This window comes from Lepidochelys kempii, chromosome 1 (assembly GCF_965140285.1).
Source record: "Lepidochelys kempii isolate rLepKem1 chromosome 1, rLepKem1.hap1, whole genome shotgun sequence".
Lineage (NCBI taxonomy): Eukaryota > Metazoa > Chordata > Testudines > Cheloniidae > Lepidochelys > Lepidochelys kempii.
Window position 1 is genome coordinate 273,272,547 of NC_136380.1, and position 17,850 is coordinate 273,290,396.

General features: G+C 40.9%; 1 protein-coding gene across 8 annotated transcripts in view; it reads left to right on the forward strand.

Moving 5' to 3' along the window:
• The window catches only part of POC1B (POC1 centriolar protein B), a 108,207-nt gene that overhangs the window by 12,405 nt on the left and 77,952 nt on the right, over nt 1-17,850 (forward strand). For all 8 annotated transcript variants that reach the window (XR_012156721.1, XR_012156722.1, XM_073327575.2 and 5 more), the window contains 4 exons: nt 345-524; nt 1,893-2,000; nt 4,097-4,212; nt 17,022-17,155. Coding sequence is in view for 6 of the 8 variants with exons in the window: in XM_073327575.2 (XP_073183676.1) it covers nt 345-524; nt 1,893-2,000; nt 4,097-4,212; nt 17,022-17,155 (538 nt within the window). In the remaining 2 variants the exon portion in view is untranslated. The remainder of the gene's footprint in view (nt 1-344; nt 525-1,892; nt 2,001-4,096; nt 4,213-17,021; nt 17,156-17,850) is intronic.

A 17,850-nucleotide genomic window follows, 5' to 3' on the forward strand; every position in this document is an offset into this window, starting at 1 on the left:
CTTAAGATTGTTAGATTATTACAGTACATTAAAATATTTTTATTTCATTAATTAAATCTTCTGAACTAAGTAACAAGGCAAATGCTGGCAAGGCAAAGTACTTTTACATTTTAGAGTTAGTCATCTAGATAAACTTCTAATAGATCAGAAAACTCAGTTTTTCAAAATATCTGTGTGGCTTTGTCTAAAGCCCGTAATCAGGATTTACCAAGAGAGATTGTTCTTGTGTATAGGTGTATTCAGGGAAGAATTAATTTTGATCTTTTAATCAGTGTCAAATGATTATTGAGTTTTATATCCTCTATAAGGTTAATATTATGGAAAATGTTAACGTATTTTTTCAGTCATGGAGAATCTTCAGCCCTGAAAGCGCATACTGCACCTGTCCGTAGTGTGAACTTCTCACATGATGGCCAGTTCCTAGTTACAGCGTCCAATGACAAATCAATAAAAGTATGGAGTGTTCACCATCAGCGCCTTTTGCTTTCCTTATCCCAGCACACACACTGGGTTCGCTGTGCCAAGTGAGTGTTGTGGTGTTGTATTCTTTCATAGTGAGTTTGTAAAGGAGGAACATTATATGCTAATTTCCTTGTTTAGAACTTTAAACAAGGCATTTTATTTTCCAGAGGCTGAACAAGCATGCAGAAAAATGTGTAAATGGTAGAAAGCTGTTAAATGTGAATCATGTATCATACGAAGAAAAGGAGTACTTGTGGCACCTTAGAGACTAACCAATTTATTTGAGCATAAGCTTTCGTGAGCTACAGCTCACTTGCATCCGATAAAGTGAGCTGTAGCTCACGAAAGCTTATGCTCAAATAAATTGGTTAGTCTCTAAGGTGCCACAAGTACTCCTTTTCTTTTTGCGAATACAGACTAACACGGCTGTTACTCTGAAATGTATCATAAGGTATATTATTAAAATGATACAAGTTTAGTGCTATCCGTCCAGATTTTTAAAGGTGTTGCTGAGCTCAGCATACAATGCCTAACTGATTTAGAAGCCAAAATCCCATTGCCAGTAGCTGGAATTTGGGATCCTAAGTGCCTAAATCCTCTTTGAAAATGAAATTTAGCCTTCTAAATTAGTTAGGCTTTGTACATCGAGCTCAGCATGCCTAAATACCTTTAAATATCTGGGCTGAAATACTTAAATATATCTAGTTCACTTATCACTATACATGAAAAATATTGAAAAAAAATAGATATGGGAATTTTTTTGAAGAAAAAGTAAGACTTACTGTATTTTATCCTGGTTTTCCTATATTCTGTATGTATTCAAAAAGAGAAGTAATGAGTACTGGAGAAACTAGACTAATAAATTTGACTTTGACTAATCTCATTTTTTTTTCTTATTTTTAAAAACAGTTTTTCATTAATCAATCTGGGAGAGTTAGGGTAATTATTGAAGGATCATTGTTAGTTTAGAAAGACTTACCTAATGAAAATTCGCAAGCATGTGTATGTTTAATACCATTAAAATATTCATGGTAGAGAAAGCCTTAGTTTAAAATTTAAATGCAGAGTTCTAGGATGACCCTCTGTTTCCATTCACTTGTAACTTTTCTGTCAATTTTTCCTTTAGAGCTGAAACTTTCATACTTGGATTCAGCCTACAGGTCATTCTTGCACCCAATTAAGCTGTGTGGGTGTTTAAAAAATATATTTTAGTTTTTAGATTTCAGGGGCAGAAAAGGTTTTTTTTATAAATGGTATGGGAAGGGGTAATCTTTTCTGCCTTGTTTTGCAAACTTTGTTTCTCAGTAAGTATAACACCCTTAAACTGATATTGTCCTAGAAAATACCTTTTACTATTTACTATTCAGTTATCTGTATTACTGAATATTTGATACTACTTCTTAAATAGAAACCTTTTTTATACTTTACAGATTTTCACCTGATGGAAGATTAATAGCATCTTGCAGTGAGGATAAAACTGTTAAAATCTGGGATGCAGCAAATAAAGTATGCATTGATAGCTTTACAGACTATAAAGGGTAAGTGCCATGCAACAGAAGGAATGCAGAAGTTTATTCACTATGATATGAAGTTCATCTTCTGTGCTGTCTTAAATCAAATTTCACCAACATCTCTACGCAATATTTGAAAATAAATGCAAACTTTTCTACCAGCAGATGGAAATCAAAGAAATGCAAAGATTTTTTTTATTTTTAAGAAGCCAGTTGGCTGTCTAAATGTGCTCATCTGTTTTTCTGTCTCCAGGAGATGAGACCAAACCTGACTTGAGAAGATGGCTGGGTTAGACTTCTGACTACTTTTATCTTTGAATTTTTCCCCAATACTTTCCTTTCTGTTAATTTAGAGTAGGATGTTTTGTTAGTGAAGAATTCTCAGTTTTTCCCCTCATACTCATTAATATTCTGCAAGCTACAGTGTGTTCTGCCTTCTTTAGTTGTGGAAAGTACTTTGGTTTCATATTATCCCATATTCTTTTAAACATAAACGAGTCAGAGCTTTTGGGATGCATGGAACCTCCTGGAAGATAAGCCCAATATATACACTTTATTAGTTTCACTAGTGCTATGTTATCTCTCTCCACCTTTTGTCTGAGCTGAAAAGCACTTCAATTTTACTATTTTTTAAAAAGGTTCCAGAGGTGATCCTAGCAGTTTCAGGCTTGTAAACCTAACTTCAGTACCACACAAATTGGTTGAAATTATAATAAAGAACAGAATTATCAGATACATAGGAGAACAAAATATGTTGGAAAGTCAACAAGGCTTTTGTAAAGGGAAAGCATGCCTAACCAATCTATTAAAATTCTTTGAGGGGGGGTCAACAAGCATGTGGACAAGAGTGATCCAGTGGATATAGTGTACTTTGACGTCCCGAAAGCCTTTGACAAGATCCCTCACCAAAAGCTCTTAAGTAAAGTAAGCAGTCATGGGATAAGAGGAAAGGTCCTCTCTTGGATCAGTAAATGATTAAAAGACAGGAGAACAAAAGGGTAGGAATAAATGGTCAGTTTTCACAGTGGAGAGAGGTAAATAGCAGTGTCCCCCAGGGATCTGTACTGGGACCAGTGCTGTTCATCATATTCATAAATGATTTTGAAAACGGTGAACAGTCAGCTGGCTAAGTTTGCAGATGATACAAAATTAGTCAAGATACTTAAGTCCAAAGCTGACTGCGAAGAATTACAAAGGGATCTCACAAAACTGGATGACTGGGCAACAAAATGGCAGATGAAAATCAATGCTGATAAATGCAAAATTATGCACGTGGGAAAACATAATCCAAACTATACATGCAAAATGATGAGCTCTAAATTACGGTAGCTATTGCCACTCAAGAAAGAGATTGTGGAGTCATAGTGGATAGCGTTCTGAAAACATTTGCTAGATGAGAACATCTAATAGCACTGTATAAATCTGTGGTATGCCTACACCTGGAACACTGCATGCAGTTCTGATTGTGCCATCTCAAAAAGGATATATTAGAATTGGAAAAAGTACAGAGAAAGACAACAAAAATGATTGGGGGTATGGAACAGCTTCCATATGAGGAGAGACTAGGACTATTCATCTTAGAAAAGAGACAACTAATGGAGAATATGATAGAGGTCTATAAAATCATGAATGGTGTGGAGACAGTGAATAGGGGAGTGTTATTTATCCCTTCACATAACACAAGAACCAGGGGTCACTCAATGAAATTAATAGGAGCTTTAAACACATGGAAGTGCTTCTTCACACAATGTACAGTCAACCTGTGGAACTCATTGCTAGGGGATGTTGTGAAAGCCAAAAGTAGAAACATTCATGGAGGATAGGTCCATCAATGGTTCTCAGCCAAGGTGGACGCAACCCCATGCTCTGGGTGTCCCAAACTTCTAACAGCCAGAAGTTGGGAATAGAGGATGGCATGGATCACTTGATGATTGATTTGTTCTGTTCATTCCCTCTGGAGCTTCTGACACTGGCCACGGTTGGAAGACAGGATACTGGACTAGATAGATCATTCATCTGACCCAGTATGGCTATTCTTGTGTTCTTATTAATTCTCTTGAATTATAGATATTGCTGTTAAAAGAGCAATACTCATTAAATCTATTTTCATAATTTCCATCTAGGTTTGCAAACTATGTTGATTTCAATCCAAGTGGTACATGTGTAGTTTCTGCAGGTTCTAATCATACAGTGAAGCTCTGGGATATTCGAATGAACAAGTTACTGCAGCATTACCAAGGTAAAAGCTTATATAGCTTATGGTAACTAAACCTGTTTACTTAATTCTTTTATAATTATATTATATTATAAATTAAATTATATTATAATTTCTTTAAAATGGAAGCAATAAAATGTCTTGTAACTTTAAGAAATATTTCCTTAACTATCCTTTATTTACATTTTAGTGTACAACTTGATTTCATTTTATTCTGCTGAGAATACTTTCCCTTTTCATTCTGCTAATTCTTCTTGAGAGAAGAAGGATGAAATTATGCACAAAATGGAATTATAAAGTGGCCGAACAAGGTTGATTTCATTCAGTTTAACAGTTGACTTGTGAGGTTTTCTTGGCAGGAAATCCCACTGCCTCTTGGATTTCAAGACAGATGCTGTTTTCTAGTTTTTAATGCCGAATCTTCTACCTGGCCATTGTGAAAGTGACATATGAGCTAGACTCCTCAATAACATAACAGACAGCTACAATAACTCCTCGCTTAATGTTGTAGTTATGTTTTTGAAAAATGCCGTTTTAAGTGAAACAATGGTAAGCGAATCCAATTTCTGCATAAGAATTAATGTAAATAGGCGGGGTTAGGTTCCAGGGAAATGTTTTTCACCAGGCAAAAGACATTTATATATATATATACACACACACCGTATAAGTTTTAAACAAACAGTTTAATACTGTACACAGCAATTATGATTGTGAAGCTTGGTTGAGGTGGTGGAGTCAGAAGGTGGAAAGGATAGAATATTTCCCAGGGAATGCCTTGCTGCTAAATGATGAACTTGCACTCGACTGAGCCCTCAAGGGTTAACACATTGTTAATGTAGCCTCACACTCTACAAGGCAGCACAAATGATGCAAGGAGACACAATAGATGCATGGCAGTGGCTGCTAACATTCCCTGCGGAAACACAATGTGATGATGAACCCATGCTATCCCACTGGAGTGTACCACTCCCTCCACTTTCCAAAGTGCAGGAGAGGTGCATCTCTGTGTGAGTCAGAGACATACTGTGTGTGTGTGTGTGTGAGAGATACGCAAGCATTGCCCCTTTAAGTATACTGACTCCACTCTAAGTACACTGCCTTTTTAAGTAGATCAGCAAGTTGAGACACCACTTGCTGCCAGCAAGCTCCCTCTGTCCTGTGCCCTGTTGTGTCCATCTTCCTCTCTCCCTTTCTGTAGAGATGGGGTACAGGCAGTGTTTTCCCCAGGAATTGAAATTAGGGTGGGGGGTCAGGGCCAATGAAGGGTGAGACCATGAGGTTGAAGGTGGGCTGTATGGCACCATAGTAAAAACTGAAAAATGTTTCATGACCATTTTATTAGATTTAACTCATGTTTTAAAATTATCACACAAATTAAAGTTGGCTACTCAAGCCTTCTATGAAGCATTACATCTACATCTTTATTAGTTTCTTGTTATAATTTTGCACAACTCTGTTAATGAACTTCTTGAATGCAATGCGTTCATCTTTGGTGGCTTCTCGTATGTCCAGAACTTTCATTCCTTTAATTGATATGCTCATTAGTTCACTCACATGATCAGGCAGAAGGCGACTTCTTTTAGAACACAAAATTCTATTCAATGATGAAAAAGAATGCTCAACTGTAGCTGTTGTGACTGGGAGTAGCAAGAGATGAATTCCTACTTCTTTCATCCCAGAAAACCTAGCATAAAGATCTGGTCTAGCCACAAGTGACGATCAAATAGGAGTTGAAGTCAAATCTTCATTAATTCGTCATATGATATTCCACTCTGTGTTCAAATTCTCTATTCTGTCCTGAGCACATGGCTTTGCTGGTAGTGCCTCACTCCACTCAACTGTCGGTGTATTATAGGACAGAGATCTGTAAAAGCTATGTAGAGGTTGAGTAGAATCTAGAAGTCGCGGTTGTAAACGATTATAAAAAGATTTTTAAGAATAAAGTCTATGTACTTTTTCAGATGTCTTAACAAACACTTCTTGGTCTCTTCGCTTAAGGATTCAATATAAATGCCTTCATTAGTCAACTTCTAGACTGAAGTCTTTGCTTCTTCCAGTACTTTTTCAATGGATAGCTCTCTGATCCAAATGTAGCTTCTATTGCTGGACACAGATCTACTACTGTTGTAGCAGATGCCTGGATGGCATTGTTTAATGACCCAAGTGGTTTCAACAGTAGACTTACAAGAGAGAGAATGGCAATAGTCTTTTCTGAACGTAGTCGCAAAAGTAATCCACCAGCCTCACTACTTAGATCCATCCCATCTTGGTAGATACTTTCCAAAGCCAGTAATCTTCTATATTTTCTAAGATATTCAGTCTTTTTGGACTCTTGCTGAAAAAAGAACATAATGAAGACATTAAATTTATAGTTTTCTAATGTCTTTTGAAGAGTCTGCAGCTCATACTAGCGCTAGTTGGAGTAGATGGCCTGTGCAGTGTTTATAGGAGAGATTAGGGTTACACTTTTCTCTGAGCAAAGCTTGTACTCCACCATGTCTTCCAGAGAAGTTTGCAGCTCCATCAAATGCACAAGCAGCCATCTGTTTGGGGTCCAATTGACAAACATGTAACTCTTTTAAGATGTGGGTTGTCACAGATGCAGCTAATCTGTCTCTATAATTTGAACATCTAGAAATGCATCTACTGGCCTACCATTGACATCAAGATAACGTACACAATGACTTAATACTTGATGCCCATTTGCATCAGTGCATTCATCAGCCATTTATGGAAATTTTTTGAATGTGGTGAGAGAGCTCTTCACTTTTTCAACTGTTGAGTCTTTCACTGTTGCACCACATGTGTCTAGCCAGTCAGTTGAGTTTCTTGCAGAAAGCTAGTGAGCATTTGCTGGTTTTATTCGGAACCAGTGTTCAACTTCAGGATGAACAAGTGACAATGCACTTAACATTGGCCTCCAGTTTGTAGTATCTCTTGCTTAAATAGAAAGTATGATGCCACAGCCATGTTTGTTCGCATGAACTGTGTTGTGTCTCCAGCATTCTTAACAGCCTCATTTAATCTCACCAGTGTTGTCTTTGGTCAGTGGAGACTCAGACTTCAGAGGTGCTTTCACATGAATTCACCTCCGAGGTGGGGGGCAAGAAGGCACCTTGCTCATTCCTCCAGCTGCTCACTGTTCGCTCTGGCCACTGTTGTTCGTTGTGCCACCGTTCACTACATCACTCTGTTGCCAATGGCCCTGCGCTGTCTCCTTCTGCTGCCACCTGCCACTGTGATCTCTGTGAGTTGGTCTCTTGAGGTTCCACACAGCTCGCAGTGATTTCAGCTGAGCTCTCAGTGGAGGAACCTTGCTGCTAGTGCAGACGGGGCCGTCTCTTCCACAGAAATACTGTCCCACAGCAGGTCTAAGCACTTAGACCTGATTATCAGTGATTTCAGCTGTAGTCGTACTTAACAGAACAAGAAACTATCTATGGAGCCTAATCAGCTCTATCTTTAAACAGTGGAGAGGGGCAGGTCAAAAAGTACTTGTGACTCAGGCAGACCAACAAGCAAAACACATGTTCCCACCCTCTTGATGTCCTCAATCAGCACAGGCTGAGTACAGTTCTACTGCCCTTTACTCCTACAATAAGAACAACAACATTTAATTACCCCCTGCATTCAAGTGATTTGTAACCCAACCCCAGCCAAAATCTATCACTTGAGCAACACAGCTCTGTTTGCTGGATACCTAGATAGATTAGGTGTGAATGTAAATACAATCTGGTCTTAAAGCCTTTTCCCTCCAGCCACCACCTCATCACTAGCTGTTAGGGAGAGCTCATGTAGAATTTTGATTACAAATCATAATTTGAAATTATTAGGTTGGCCAACATCCCTGAAATGAATGTACTGACACTGTCATAAAAAACAACAGCTGTATAAGGAAACTAGTCTATGTTCACACTTTTCAAATCTATTATTTTTTTCAGATACACGTATTTTATCAAACACTTTATATGCTTTTAAAGTGTATATTAATGTTTCAACTTCAATTCAGATGTCCAAACAATCACTAAATTGGCAACACTGCATGTAACTAGTTCACAAAACTGGGGGGAGAGGGTGGGTGTTGGGAAAATTCGGGGGGTGGGGGGTAGGGAAATCCCTGGGTACAGGAGTGGGGGAGAGGGAGGCTTCCTGACATTAGCACCCCTTTTATCCACCCCACCCCCAGGAGCAGCTTCAAGGCAGGAGCAGCACACAGCAGTGGCAGGAGGGACACCTGAACTGCCCAGCAATTGTTAGCCTGCTGTGCGGCTGCTGCACAGGGAACTTAGGGGACCTGATATGGGGGCTGCAGGTCCTCCCTGGTTCCAAGCCCCCACCAGCCAGCTGCAACAGGCTGCTCTTCCTGCAGGCAGTCGACAAAGCAGGCGGCTGCCAAATGACATTATAAGGGAGCATTGCGCAACTTTAAACGAGCATGTTCTCTAATAGATCAGCGACGTGACAACGTTAAGTGAGGAGTTACTGTATAAGAAATGTTGCTTAATAACAGCTAACTGAGAAAGTGTGGTCCAGTGGTTAGAACGTGAAACTGGGAGTTAGAGCATGGGACTTCTGTCTTTTAATGCTAATTATGCCGCTGAGTAGTTCTCCGGTCTTGGACAAGTTACTTATCCTTTCAGTGTTTGGCTTTCCATATAGGTGTTTCAAGTAATAGTTAACATTTGAAAAGTGCTCTGGAAAATAGTTATGAAAAAATAAGTATTTTATTATTTAAATAAGGCAGAATGTGGGAGAAATAAATGGCATGAAAATTAGCATTCAAGTAGTTTTCATGTTACTTTGAAATAATATTCTGAATTTCAAGTTCTAGTCTATCATGAGAAGATAAAAATTTAGGAAAGGCTGGAGATATGGGGAGGAGACAGATTCATGATGGGGGAATACTATTCAGAATTTTTATTTAGAACTATTAGCTGAAAGCTCATCCTGTTGCATGGGTGTAATTCCTAAAAGCTGATAAAAAGGGCTCTTGTTTCCATGTGTTGTGTTGCAGAGAGCAATGTTGCTGTTTGTATATGTTCCCCAAAGTTTGTACACAGAGCAGCCCCCTGGTTGGTGGGACAACCATCTCCTTGTTACCCCATGTAGCTGTTACTCCTGCTTTCTCTGATCAACTGTCACATTCCAACCACCACGGAACCTTTGGACTCCAGCCTTCCATCTGGTTCTGACAGCCCACTGATGCTTGAACCTGGTGATATTCCAAATAAAAAAGAGCCATCAACCATGGTTCTAGCTGTTTCACTTCACAATGTCTCAGACATGCTAGGCTTCAGAGTGACAGAGAGAGAGAGAGACAGTCCTGGAAGATTTGTGTCGATTTGTGCAGGTGGCAAATGAGCAGTGTGCGCTGCTGTGAGGGGCTCTGTGTGTGTGTTGATTGTGTTGTTCTGTAAGAGATTTTGAAAAACTGGCAGTTGGGCCAAGTAATCCACCTTCTGTGCAGTCTTCCCCATACAACCAATTAAAGTGTTGCGTACAAATTAGTTGTAAGGCAGTGGTTTTCAACCTATGGTCCCCAGACCCTTCGGGGTCCGCCATTAATATCTAAAATTTCCAAAGGGATCTGCACTTCCATTCAAAAATGTTTAGGGATCTGCAAATGAAAAAAGGTTGAAAACCACCTTTGTAGTGTAAGGATGGCAGTTGGTTGAGTTACCTCTGATGTCACAATGGTGTAGTGTTTATTGTATGCCAAGAGACCATGCCTTACTAATTATAGTGTGCAATATAGTTATAGTAAAGTCAGAGTGGCTGAGAACTTAAAAATTGCATGGTAACAGACTGCAAAACTCCATGATAATTAAGCTGGTGATATTCTGAACAAAAAGGGTCCTCAGTCATGTTTGTAGCTGTTATCAGTTTTGCAGTGGCTCTGCAGACATTCTAGTCTACAGTGACAATCTGTTAATCTTATTAGGTAGGTGTTATTTTCCTTTGTCTTCCTACTTTTGATTTTCAGTACAGTATGTTACAGTATGAAAGTTTTAGGAAAACATACACATCTGTGATTAATAGCATAATTCAATATTTATAGAATATCAGTTTCCCATTAAGGCCTAGTCTACACTACAAACTTAGGTCAATGGAAGCCACCTTACATCTACCTAATAATGTATGCGTCTAAACTACCAGGACCCTTCCTCTGACCTAACTCGCCTGTAACATCTAATTAATTACTCCACGTCCGTGAGAGGCGTAGTGCTTAATTCGATGTTGATCGGTCAACAGAGAGGCAGTGTAGACACAGCATTGTATAAGTTGACTGAATTGGTGGCCAGGAAGTGTCCCATGATGCTCTGCTGTCACCGCTCTGGAGATCATTTTCAACTCCGCTGCACAGCAGCCAGGTACACAGGAAACAGTCCCTCCCTTGTTAAAGCCCTGGGAACTTTTGAATTTCCATTTCCTGTTTGATCAGTGTGGAGAGCTCACCAACCCAGCTGATCATGGGGACTCAATGCCCCAAACACACTCCAGCCTGGAGTACACAGGAGATGGTGGATCTTATTGGTCAGTGGAGAGAAGAGTCTGTTTGGGCACAGTGCCAATCCAGCCGAAGAAATATAGTCATCTACGCAAAGACTGCACGGGGCATGGGAGAGAAGGGCTACAGCAGGGACAGACAGGAGTTCCACATGAAAATCAAAGAACTTGGGGGGCATATCAGAAGACAAAGGAGGCAAAGAGTTGTTCTGGTTCTGCATCACAGACATGCTGCTTCTACAATGAGCTGCATGAGATTCTCAGCAGCAAACCTATTACTACCCCCAAACCCCACGTGGATACCTCCCAGGAGTCTGAGTCCCAGGCCACCTCAGGCAACAACAAGGAGGACGTTCTGGACAAGGAAGAGGAGGCGAGTGGGAGACAGGCAAGCAGTGGATCCATTCTCCTTGAGAGCCAGGAGCTATTTTTAACCTTGGGGCCCAGCCAGTCACAGGACAACATGGTAGCTGAGCATGATGCCAGGGAAGGCACCTCTGGTGACTATGCAATTCCAATCAAACTGTAGGATTTATATGCTCTTCTATTTTGTTTAATCTGAAGAAAAAGTGAGGTGCAGTGGGTATCTGCTTCACAGTGGCTGCTCTAGCTACACAGACGGTGCCCTCCAGACAATACTGTGTGTGCACAGGGATGACCCAGGAATCCTCAATGGAGATTTCTAGGAAACTTTCATGGAAGTACTCTGCAATCCTTTGCAGAAGGTGTCTGGGGAGGGCTGCCTTATTTGTTCTACCATGGTAGAACACTTTTGAATGGCACTCCAGTATTAAGTCTTCTGGCATTGCGATACACAGCATAGCAATGTAAGGACTGGGTCCGTTTATAGACACTTGCAGTATCCGTTTCCTTCAGGAGATTGATATCACATAAGGTCACCTCGGGGAGATGGTGGAAGTTTTCATTACAAGTGCTCATACCACAAATATTAGAGCATGTGATCTACCACCCATGGTGACTTCTGGGTCCCTCAACCACATTTTCTTTAACATGCTGGTGGTTTTGTTGGCAGGGAGCGGCACTGACCTTACATTCTGCAAGTCCAGGGTGACTATTACCAGCAGCATTAAGAGAAGTGAGGAGTGGGCTTCTGTGCTCTCTTGTGGCCACAAACCCCTGCCCCATCACCTTGGACAAAGACCGCAATTTGGGAGGCTTAACACGGGTCCCTGGTCTCAAAGCAACATCCATATTGCTAAGGGGCATGGTCTACATGTGCTCCCGATGTGGGTTTCCCACAAGTTGCAGCACAAGGCCTGTGCCCATGCCCATGCCCCTGAGCTGTACTCACCATGGGTGGAACAGCAAGTCAGTTCATTGAATAGCTAGGGATTCAGATTCTGTTCTGGCTTGCATTTGAGTGTAATAAGAGGAGTGATTTTTAAATAGCAACCTTGCACTAGATCCAGGGTATGCACTGACAATGGTTGCCTTGTGCTTTGTGTGCCTTACAGTGGAAGCTTGCCCTTCAGCACATCCTCCACACTAGCAGAGAGGCTTTCACAGATTAGGAGGAGGAAAAAAAGAACACACTATAGCGAAGCAAGACTCATCTGTGTGGCGCCTCCTGCTGGTTGCCCTGGGAATTAGCTCAATTCCAGCTCGGCGCACCCTCTGCTGGCCAGTGGCTCACCTGCCTCAGACATCCATGTCCCTCCTGGATCCCGTTGCCCCTTACCCTGGGGTTCTGCACCAGCAGTACCCCCACTCTGTGGGTCTCCCCTCCCAGGGGAACCCCTAACCCTCTAAGCCCACCTTGCCTCAGTCATTATTGCCAGTCATTATCTAGCCCCTGTTCAGTAGGGCAGACTGCAGTGTAATGGCCACTCATCACTGGCAAGCGGGGTTTGGAATTGCTGCCTTTCCCTACAGCACAGTACTTCTCTAGGCCTTCCTGTCAGTCTGCAGCCTGGGAGGTGGCCAGGCCTGAGCTCCCCAGCTCAGCCTGCCCCTTCCCCAGCACTGCTCTGTCCACGGTACTCTTTGCTCCTTCAGGCAGCTAGGTCCATCTCTCTCCAAAGCTAGAGAGACACTGACCCAGCTCCTGGCTCACAGCCTTTTGATAGGGCCAGCTGTCTCCTAATTGGGCATGGCCCCAGCTGTCGCTGCCTTCCCAATCAGCCTACCTTTTCTCCTTGTTTTTCCGGAGTGGGGTAACTGCCCCGCTACATACGCGGTGACATGTTCAGTGAGTTAATGAATGCCTCTGGGACTGCTGACATGGTGCTAAGATCCTGCAGTATTTCATTGTCTGAAAAACAGGACATGGACATGGAGGGCATCCCAGGAGCATGAGGGTGGCATGAAGGATGAGATACTGCTGATTATGAAGGACCAATCAGACATGTTGAGGCATCTGGTTGAGCTTCAAGAAAAACAGCTTGAGGCTAGACTCCCTTTGCAGCCTCTGCAAAGCTGCGTACAAGCATCGCCCTGTTCCCAATCCCCCTCCCTCAAGCATTCCAGGAGGTGGGGTGGGGGGGGGGGGAGTTCAGTATCCCTTCCAGTCAACTCTGGGAGAGGGTACAAAGAACAAACAAAGACTTTTGATGGGCAAGACTACTGCGTTTTCACAGACAAGCTGACTTGGTTTCTTCCCTCCCAATTTTATCACATTGTTTGCCCAAGGTTAAATTATATTCCTGGTCTTTGTTTCTTTATGCTTGTGCAATAAAAATCAGTGTTTCAAGAATGAAATACTCTTTATTTATTCCAATCGTGGGGACTTGGGAGTGGGAGAGGAGTACAGGGAAACTGATGCAACTGATGGGATGGTATGAGAAGGCACAACACAGATAAGCAGTGCACATTACTGTGGCTCATTACTGAAGCAGGTTTTCAAATCCTCCTGGAGATGCAGTGCTCCTTGCTGGGCTCTTCTTCTTGCCCTGGTATCTGGGTGCTCAAAATTAGTTGTGAACTTATCTGTCTCCATGCCCCACCCCTGCAGAAACTTCTCTCCCTTTGCCTCACAGGTATATTATGGAGCTCACAGGAGGCAGTGATAATAATAGGGATATTGCTTTCACTGAGGTCTAACCTAGTAAGCAGACTGTGTCAGCAACCCTTTAAATGGCCAAAGGCACATTCCACCACCAGCCTGCACTTGCTCTGCCTATTGTTGAACCATTCCTTACTGCTCCACGTGACCACTGTATGGCTTCATGAACCATAGGAGCAAGGGGTAGGCTGGGTCTTCCAGGATCAGTATTAGCATTTCAATGTCATCCATAGTTATTTTGTAATCTGGAAAGAAAGTTCCTGTTTGCATCTTTCTGAACAGACTTGTGTTCCTATAGATGCACACGTCATGCACCTTTCCTGACCATCCCATGTTGATGATGGTCACACGGCCCCTGTGATCCACCCACACTTGCAACACCATTGAAAAGTATCCCTAACGGTTTATATACTCTTTGGCTAAGTGGTCTGGTGCCAAGATAAGGATATGCATTCCGTCTATCGCCCCACCATGGCAAAGCCATCCACTATGTCCTGCACATTGCCCACAGTCATGACCCTTCTTAGCAGAAGTTGATTAATGGCGCTGCACACTTGGATCACAACAGCTCCCACAGAGGATTTAGCAACACTGAATTGATTCCCCACTGACCAGTAGCAGTCTGGCGTTGTAAGCTTCCACGGAGCGATCACCACTCACTTCTTCACGGTCAGAGCATGTCTCATTTTGGTGTTGCTGCTTTTCAGGGCTGGGGAAAGCTCTGCACAAAATTCCTGGAAAGTGGACTTTTGCATTTGAAAGTTCTGTAGCGATTGCGTATCATCTCATAGCCGCATAACAATGTCATCCCACCAGTCAGTTCTTGTTTCCCAGGACCAGAAACGGTGTTCCACTTATGTTCAGCTGCTGCGTGACTACCAGAAGCAACCAGGAATTGTTTCTTTCAATGGTTTTCAGCTGAGCTGCTTGAATGACATTGCAGTGTTCCGCGCTGTGGCTCCTGTCTCAGCTCTGGAAATACTGCAGGATAAGGCACAAGGTGTTTGTAATGCTCGCAACAAGAGTGCACAGCTGAGCAGGGTCCCTACTTCTCGGGCTATTGCATACGTGTGGCAAAGCCAGGGTTTCAAAAAAAGATACAAGAAAATATGGGTTGTTTGCCCCTGATATCAGAGGAGGGATGGAGGAAACTGCATCATGGGAGGCCAAAGCCATGTTCCCATTCCTCCCTGTGACAATGTTTTGGTCCCATGAGATGTTGCAAGCCCTTCCCAACCCCTCTGCAGCTAGTTAAACTGTGGGCTAGTTACCCGTGATGCACTACTCTGTGCATCAGTGCAAGCGTTGCTAGTGAGGACACACTCCATGGAAACAACCGACTGACTTATTTACTGCGGTGGCTGGGTGTCGACTTACATTTAAGTTGACTTAACTTTGTAGTGTAGACATGCCCCAAATCTATTTTCAAATGTTTAGAAAACAGCTAAGATATAGACATCTCCCTCTCTTCCTCCAAAAACAATTTTTCCTTAAAAATAATCATTTTGAACTTTTTATAGTGGCATGACTGCCCAAAGACATTTTGGGGGGAGTGGAGTTTCGTATTAAACCACTTTTTTTCTGTTTTTGTAACTATTAAAAATAGCTGCTACCCATTTGTATATTGAAATTCTCCAAGCCCTTAGCTTGTAGCAAAGACTAATATATTCCACTAAATAGCCACGTTTTAAAAATGATTAAAAAGAGCTGTAGTTAGTGTAATACTTTGTTTGTTTATTGGGGCAAGGAAAGGAGATTCTTAATCTGTTTTTTATGCCTGGGACACCATCCTTATGACCGAATAGGAGGATGGGCTCCATTCAGTGCCTGTTGCCACTCAGTAATGGGCAGGTCTTACAATGTGCTGATTGTCCTGATGCAGTTAGTTTAAAGTCCCTAGGATCCAAGGAAAGTCAATAGGAGATGAATGTGCTCTGCACCTCAGAAGATCCGGACCTGATTGACTAGGGCCCTGATCCAGTGAAGCACATGTTTAAGCATATGTTTAACTTCAAGCCTGTGCATAGTCCCACTGAAGTTAGCTCTGTGCTGAAGTATTTTGCTACATCAGGATGTGACAGTGTGATTAATGTGACTCAGTCCCTCTTCTCCAAGAACAGAAACTGACAATACAGAAAACAATGTAAACATTTAATATTTATTAAATATGTCTTTTCTATATGTTTTAGTGACTCAATATTACTTTTTGTCAACATTTTTAGCTTTCAGAAGAATGCCATTTGAGTTAAAAAACTGCAACGTATTTCAAGTTGGTCCCTTTGAAACTGTCCTTTAATTTTACAGCCTCTGAGAAGTTGCTATAATCTTAAGAATTCATATTTGTTTTATTTTAAAAAGCCACATGCTGTGAAAGTCAGCTTACCCATCTGAGTTTGGCCAATAAAAGATGGGACATTCAATGCTAAGGCTTGCTTTTCATCCTAAGCTCATGTTATTGGGTCTAGGTACCAGAAAACACACTCACTGGTACATGATCATAAGGAGTTTAGATTTAACAGTATGAAATTAATCACAGAGAATAGTCTTTGCTTTGAATTGCTTTATATTTTTTGGTTTGTCAAACTCTTTAATATCATGATTTTTAACATGCTATATTAGTGGTTCTCAAACTTTTGTATTGGTGACCCCTTTCACACAGCAAGCCTATGTGTGTAGACACTCCTCCCCCCCTTTATAAATTCAAAACACTTTTTAAATATATATTTAACACAATTATAGATGCTGGAGGCAAAGCAGGATTGGCAGTGGAGACTGACAGCTCACGACCCCCCACGTAATAACCTTGTGATCCCCTGGGGGGTCACGACCCCCCGTTTGAGAACCTCTGTGCTATATGTTAGTGTCTGAATTCTTTGTCTCTTTATAAATTTAATACATGTCAACAAATCTCCTCATACACCATAAATGCTTTTTTGTAATCAATGGATTATGATTACTATAAACTGCAATTATACTTGGATATTTTTTCTTTGTTAAATTAATATCTTTATCAATTTTAAATTAATTCCCCCTGGTAACTGGAAAGCAAACAAGTCTGCATCCTTTATTTCAATAAAAGCATTAATTACTTTAACATCTCACAATTTTTCTTCGTTTTATAATTTTTCTGGTGTATTAGCATGGAACTGGGTAACTGCTTTCTTTTACATTTGTTTTTCTTTTCTCCCAGTAATATTGGGAGTTGATTATTGTTTTGGGCACTAGAAAGCAACTACTACAGGAAATGTCGATTTTACTTCCAATAGTTAGTTTCAATGTCTGAATTTTGTCTCTTGTGAATTAGTTCACAGAGCAGGAGTTAATTGTGTATCATTCCATCCTTCTGGTAACTATATCATCACTGCCTCTACTGATGGTACCCTTAAAATTATGGATCTCTTAGAAGGAAGACTTATATATACGCTTCATGGACACAAGGTATAGCAGTACTGTAGTAGTTCTTTTTTAACTGAAATGTGAGTAGATTTTATCATATTGATATGTTTAATGACTTCATTAGAGGAAAAATAATACACTTACATGGTGCACTAATGATGGCAGTTATTTGCCAATGCATGACATTTTCAATGGAAAAACAAAGTCTTGCAGTAATGTGGCTGGTCACAAGTTGACAGAAATTGCATAACCTTAAGTGACAGTCAATGTGCTTAATGCTGGGTAACTGTTTTCATACTGAATATCTGAAATCAAGAGGGCAATGTTCAATAATTTTCATGTGAACAACTAATCATCTGCTAGATAAGTACATGTGCTGTATAAACCTTCTGTAGTTAATGGTGGAGTGTGTGGTAATCTTAACAGGAACCTCCTATCACCACTTTCCTTTTCTCTTCCTCCCTAATATGCAGCAAGCCCCACTTTCTGATTGAATTATTTATGATAAAAATATCAAATATATAGTAAAGTAAATATAAAGTAAAATAGATATAGGAAAGATTATGTTTAGAACAATAAGTAATACACCAATAATCATGACCTAATATTTTCCTGTGATTTGTAGTATTCATTTTTCACTCAACTTTAATTTTGTAGAAATCATCATTGCAGTTGGACTATTTCTCATTAGTTGTTTGCAGTGTTGTTATACTCATGTTAGTCCCAGGATATTGGAG